We start from the raw sequence: 6,239 nt of genomic DNA on the forward strand, positions 1-6,239 counted from the left end.
ACCGCGCGAAGACGCGTAAAGAGAAAGGAAGAAGGAAAGAAGAGGTCCCGGGTGGAGGGCTGGGGAGAGGAGGAGGGGAAAATAGAGCGGCCAGTGACAATAGGACGGACGGCGCGCCAATGAGAGGCGGCGAAGGGCGTCCGTATTTACATACCGCCGCGACGCGGCCAATAGGTGGCCAGGCGCACCTGAGCCACCTCCCCTAGCCAGGCCGAGCGGCCAAAGGGGGAAGCGTGAGTCCGCTCCACCCGCCCGACCTGGGGGCGGGCGGCCGGCGGGCCGACGGCTTCCCCGCCGCTGCGACTGGCGGCAGTGGCGGCTGGGGAGAATGGCTGCGACTGCGTGCAGCTCCCCGACTAGCCGGCCGCCCCAAGAGGAGCCTCCGGAGGCAGCGGCTGGGGTGGCGGCGGCGGCGGCGGCGGCCGGGGCTCGCAAGCGGGGCGGCGACGCGCGGCGGAGGCAGGCCGCCCTCTTCTTCCTCAACAACATCTCCCTGGACGGGCGGCCGCCGTGCCCGGCGTCCGGCAAGCCGTCGCAGGGGCAGTCCGCCCTACCGGCCTCGCCGGCCCCGGGGGAGCCGCCGCAGCAGCCCCCGCCCCCGCCGCCCCCGCGGCCGGAGGAAGAGGCAGAGGGGGCGGCGTCGGCGGAGCCCGCGCCCCGCCTGCTGCTGCCGCCGCCGCCGCCGCCCCCGCCGGGGTTCCTGCTGCCCCCCACGACTGAGCTGGACCCTTCCCGCGGGCTGGGCGCGGCCGCTGCCCTCCTGCCCCAGCTGCTGCTGGGCAGCCCGCTCTGCCCGGTGCCCGCCGCCGCGATTAGCCCGGCCGCCCTGGCAGGGGTGTTGGTGGCGGCGGCCCCCAAGACGGGCATCGCGCCCCCCGGACTGCTGAGCCCCAACCAGGGCGCCCCTGTTGGAGGAGGAGGAGGAGGAGGGCTACCTGTGGAGGTGCCGAGGCAAAGGTGAGGGTCTCTCTCTCTCTCCCCCCCCCCGCTCCCGGGTCTCCTTTTTGCACGGGGTGGGTGGGGGGAAGAAGAGCTGGTGCCGTCTGTTTTTGATGGTCTGCAAGCTGATGCCCCTTTCTTCTCCAGCCGATCTGCTGGTGGCCATTAGCCCCCTCCCTGCTGGGTCTTCTGGATTGGGGAACCGCCCCCCCCCCTCTTCTTTTTTCTCCCTCTCTCCCTCTCGTCTGAATGCCTTGTTTTCTGGCCAGCCGCGAGGAGAAGGGGTAATTGGGGCACGTGAGAATCCTGGCCACGTCCTGGTCTTTTGCAACTTTTCCCCCCCTTCCGAGTGCGTGGGGCTGCAGCCCCCGTCACCGCTTTAGGGTGGGCCGACTGTACTTGCCCCAGTGGCCACCATCCCGGCGGAAGCGGGCTTGGGGCAAGGTGGCGTAATGTAAGGCAGGCGGGTGAGCCAAGATCACGTCTGTATGCGGTGCTCCGGGGGGACCTCTGGATTTAGGCTGAGGAAACTTTTGTGCCGGCTTGCGGCGCGAAAGGGTGCCCTCTCCCAAGGGAGCGTTGCGTGCAAAGGCTACCTCTGTATGCAATCCAAGGAAACCTACATAGCTTTATCCTGGATAGGAAGATCAAGGAAAGGAAAGTCACCCCAAAGCCGGAGGTCTTCTCCTTATTCCCTAAAAGAGAAGGAAAGTTGGGAAACGCCTCCTAAGATGTTTCCACCTGATGCCCTTGACCAGAAGTGCAAAATAAAAAAACCCGTAGCCCTGAGATTGCAGCTGGCTGGCCAATGTCCTTTTGTGACCCCCTCCCCAGCCCCCATTCAGTGATTGGGCCCTACATTTTAAAGGGTATATTTGTGGGTGTTGAGTTTGCATTTTCTGGATTTAGGAGATGGTTGGGAGAGAAGGAACTGGGTGGTGTACAGCTTTGCTTCTGGTTTTTCTCAGGAATTACATACCGGTTGCCTTTTCTTACCCCCCAATCTCTTCTTGGGGGGGGGAGTTTGCTTTGCTATCCAGAGAAGTTATGTCAAATTAACCCCTTCCCTTTTTTCCCCCCTTGGTTTTCACACTCAAATCTTGCAGAATAGTCTCCCAAGCTCTGTGGAACTATCAACGCAGTTGTGTTCTGTTGGGTCCCTTTGAGCCTTAAGAGAAGCAAATCTGGGGGGGGGGGGCATTTTCACCACCCCAATATGGCCAAAGACCGGAGGAGGTTGTGTTTGTGTACAAAATGAGCTTGTTGCCTGGGGACCTCAAACGCTCTTTGCACGGAGGCCAATGAGACAACTTAAGCTCAGCCTATGTAATTTGATTTTTGCTGTGTGAATAAGTGAATAAGCGTTCTTAGGCTTAAGCTCAAAAAATAAGAGCACTTTCTTTGGAAAGTTTAAGAAAAAAATCCATCTCCATGCAAAATTCCTTCTACCCCCACCATCATAGATTTGTGTGTATGTGTGTGTGTGACCAACCTTTAGGCTGGGCACATTGATTAAGCCAACAGATAAGCTTTGACTGATCTTCAAAAGCTGACCAGGCTGAGACCTACCTGGATGTGACATTGTTAAGAACATCTGCAAAGGAAACTGTAAATCAATCTGTAGACTAGATCAGGGCTTTTCAACCAGTGGTACGGGTACCACCTGTGGTACATTGGCACCTGGCAGGTGGTATGCAACCATCCTACAAAAGTGGTAGCGGGGGAGGGGAATGAGATGAACCGGTGGCAGCAACGCACAAGCCTGAGCGAGAGATGGCTGCAGCTGCAGGGCTGTTAGGGCTCAGCGGAAGCGCCAGGATCAGTGCCGCTTTCCAGCTGATCGGCGCTTCTTCGGGGCTGACAGGGCTCAGTGGAAGCGCCAGGATCAGTGCCAGGCTCCAGCTGGAGCTCGGTGCTGATCCTGGTGCTTCTGCTGAGCCCCGAAGAAGCGCCGATCAGCTGGAATGTTGCAGCATCTCCAGAGTCTTGTGATTTACATTCAGATGCTTGGCAACTGATTCATATTTATGACGGTCACAGTGTCCCAGGGTCATGTGAAGTGACCAAAACCTGCTGCAACCACCCAGCAGACGGGGGGGGGGGAATAAAAACCAAACATCCCCCCACCCCACCCCCACTGCCAATCCTCAACAGAAATGCTCACAACAATGAAAACCTCGGACAGGAGGAAGAGCGCGGGCGGGCGGGCAGGCAGGTGTCTTGCTCGGCTGTGGCTTGGGGGGCACTTTTTTCAGTGCCATTGTAACTTCGAACAGTCGCTAAGAGAACTGTTGTAAATTGAGGACTACCTGTACTTTATCACTTTTTTCCTTTTTGGGTGGGGGGGTCATCAGGTTTTTGACACCTTGCTAGGGCGACTGGTGGTACTCGGATGTTGCCATAGCCTAAAAGTGGTACAATGGGTGAAAAGGTTGAAAAGCCCTGGACTAGATCAATATGTAGAATAGATTGAGAAATTGAAAAAAAAAATATCCTGGAAGAAGTCAAAAGCAAATCGTTTCTGTAGTGTTGCCAAGAAAACTTTCTGAATATGTTCATATGTTCATTTCAAGCTCCACTCTAAGGGAGACTTTACGAGTTGTTCCATGGTTTTTACCAGGAATCTATGAATAAGCCTGAAATTGGCAGAGATGCTATGAAGAAGGTAAACATAAAAGATTCACTGAGCACCTAGACTCTGGGGCAAGTGATTTTTCAGAAATGTGCTATTTTGGGCATTTGTTGCAATCTTCAAATCCGTAAAGCTAGTTGGCTGGTCTTGACCAAGTCATAGAACCCTGTTGCAGCATTCATACAACCTAGTTTTTGAATTAGACCATTTTCTAGGTTTGCATAATGCATGAGACCGTAAGCAAGTTAAATATAATAAACTGAGCTACAAAATACCTAAGTTGATTATGTCACACAAGTGTAGTTGTTGTCCCAAATGTGCTTTTTCCAAAAGGCAACTGGACTTTTTTGTGTTTTTTTGTTTTTCCTTTGAAATATTTCACTTTTTCATCCAAGAGATTTCTTCAGTTCTGAACTGAAGTGAAGAAGCTTCTTGGATGAGAAGTGAAATGTTTTCAAAGGAAAAAAAAGACCAAAGGAAAAAAAGACTAAGGTTTCCTGCCTGAGCAGGGGGTTGGACTAGATGACCTCCAAGGTCCCTTCCAACTTTATTATTATTATTATTATTATTATTATTATTATTATTATTATTATTATTATTATTATTATTAAGTCCAGTTGCCATTTGGAAAAAGCACGTTTGGGACAACCGTGACCTGGGTGATTGAGAATCTCCATAGACAAGTACAGGTGCTAGTTTTATTACTGATCTGGGACTGTGTTGTGTGAACACAAGCATTGTAGCTTGAAATAGGTATTTTAATTCCTCATATTTGCAATTTGTACATTTCCTTCCAGGTCATAGTAAAAATATCTAGTGTATCTTTCCATACATAGTTTATTTATTACATTTATATCCCTCCTTCAGTGCACCAATTCAACTAGATACTACCTAAAGCTACCTTTTCTTGGACTGTGGAAATATTTCTGAGATAATTTAGAAAAGTGCTTCAAATGCATGAAAATATGAATATAGTTCTTTCTGTAGCTCCTTAAAAGAAGGGTATCTTTTCCTGATGCCACATGCTCAAAAGCAGTTTTTTTAAATATACATACATACATACATACATACATACATACATAATTTCTACACTACCCATCTGCCCTGAGTGATTTTTTTAAATCCTACTGTATATTCCTCCAGTAAAATCCATCTTTTGACATGAGGAGCCACAAAGTGAAAAAATGGAATGAAAACGAAGTCAAAGAAATTCTCCATAACTTGTGATCAAGTGACCTACAGCTTCATTTAATCTCAAAAAGGAGAAACCAAAATGAATTTCTCACTAAATAAATAACATGTATTTGGAAATAATACCCTCTCTCAGTTTCTGAAACTATAAAAACCTGAGGATGTTGCCAATTGTCTGTTGACATTTGCTATTTCTGTGGCTGAGGCGCGGGTGTGTATTTAATTTTAAAGCAAATAATCCTAGTGGTTGACCCACTATTTATAAAGAATCTCCAAGTACTTGAGATTTAAGCTGATGGTAAAGTTGCAGCATGTTTAATCAGATCAAATGAAGACCTAAAACAGGTTTTCCCCACCTAGCTGACTTCTGTATGTGTGGACTTCAACTCCCAGAATTCCTCAGCTAATTCTATCCCAGAATTCTGGGATTGAAGCCTGCACTTCTGGAAGTTGACCATGTTGGGAGACATTGAGACAATTCATATGCATTTGCAGAATATGTTAAGCTTGGTTATTGTTAACTTTGGTTAAGGTGTTTTTTGAGGAGGCTGGGGTTGGTGTTTTGATAATATAACTTGTTATATGGACCCAACCCCATTTGGTTAGTTTATGATACAATGCATTATATGAATACATTGAGTTAATTTAGTGATTAGGCAAATCATCTTGACTGGTGCATTCAGTGTTGGAAGTCCACCCATCTTCAAATTGCCGAGGTTGAGTTTAAATCAAGAATGGATCTCTCTAAACCTGCTGGGCATTTTGGATTATTTCAAAAGTTGATATTTTAAATCAATGTGATTCTTTCTTCATCTCTTGCTTTAAAAAAAAAACAGTGAGTATTTTAAATATTTGGGCAGTTTACCATAGACTTTTTTTTTCTTTTGGTTACTGTTCGTAATTCTCTATGTGGATGTTTATTCTTGTCAAATGCTAAGTCATGAATAGGGGTGTTTGCTTTTAAATTGGACTTAAGCATTCCTGGTAGATAACTATCAAGGCCAAAACAGTTTACCGTAGATATTTTGCTTTTGTTTTAGTTGCTTTGTTTGGTTTGCCTTGGTCCTGCTAATTAATGTTTTATGTATGCTGTAAGGGGGGGTGTCCAGAGAAAGAAAATCTTATTTTTCCCAGGGAAGAAAAATAATAATTCTTTTGCTATATAGGATAACTCTGTATGTGCGTTAGAACAGGGGTCTCCAAACTTGGCAACTTTAAGACTTGAGGACTTCAACTCCCAGAATTCCTCAGCCAGCTCTCTCTCTCTCTCTCCCTCTCTCTCTCTCTCTCCCTCTCCCTCTCTTTCAATCTCTCTCTCTCCCTCCCTCCCTCAATCTCTCTCTTTCAATCTCCCTCCCTCCCTCTCTCTCTTTCAATCTCTCTCTCTCTCCCTCCCTCCCTCAATCTCTCTCTTTCAATCTCTCTCTCTCTCCCTCTCTCTCTCTTTCAATCTCTCCCTCTCTCTCTCTTTCAATCT

The 6,239-nt window shown here is 48.4% G+C and overlaps 1 protein-coding gene across 1 annotated transcript in view; it reads left to right on the forward strand.

The window, feature by feature from the left end:
• Positions 1–328: 328 nt before the first annotated feature.
• Positions 329–6,239, forward strand: part of CABLES2 (Cdk5 and Abl enzyme substrate 2) — a gene marked incomplete at its 3' end in the record, with an annotated part of 30,600 nt that continues 24,689 nt past the window's right edge. The window contains exon 1 of the mRNA XM_029286004.1: positions 329–957. Coding sequence (XP_029141837.1) covers positions 329–957 — 629 coding nt within the window. The remainder of the gene's footprint in view (positions 958–6,239) is intronic.

The sequence above is a fragment of the Protobothrops mucrosquamatus genome, unplaced genomic scaffold (assembly GCF_001527695.2).
Source record: "Protobothrops mucrosquamatus isolate PMUCROS unplaced genomic scaffold, P.Mucros_1.0 scaffold2683, whole genome shotgun sequence".
In the NCBI taxonomy this organism is placed as follows: Eukaryota; Metazoa; Chordata; class Lepidosauria; order Squamata; family Viperidae; genus Protobothrops; species Protobothrops mucrosquamatus.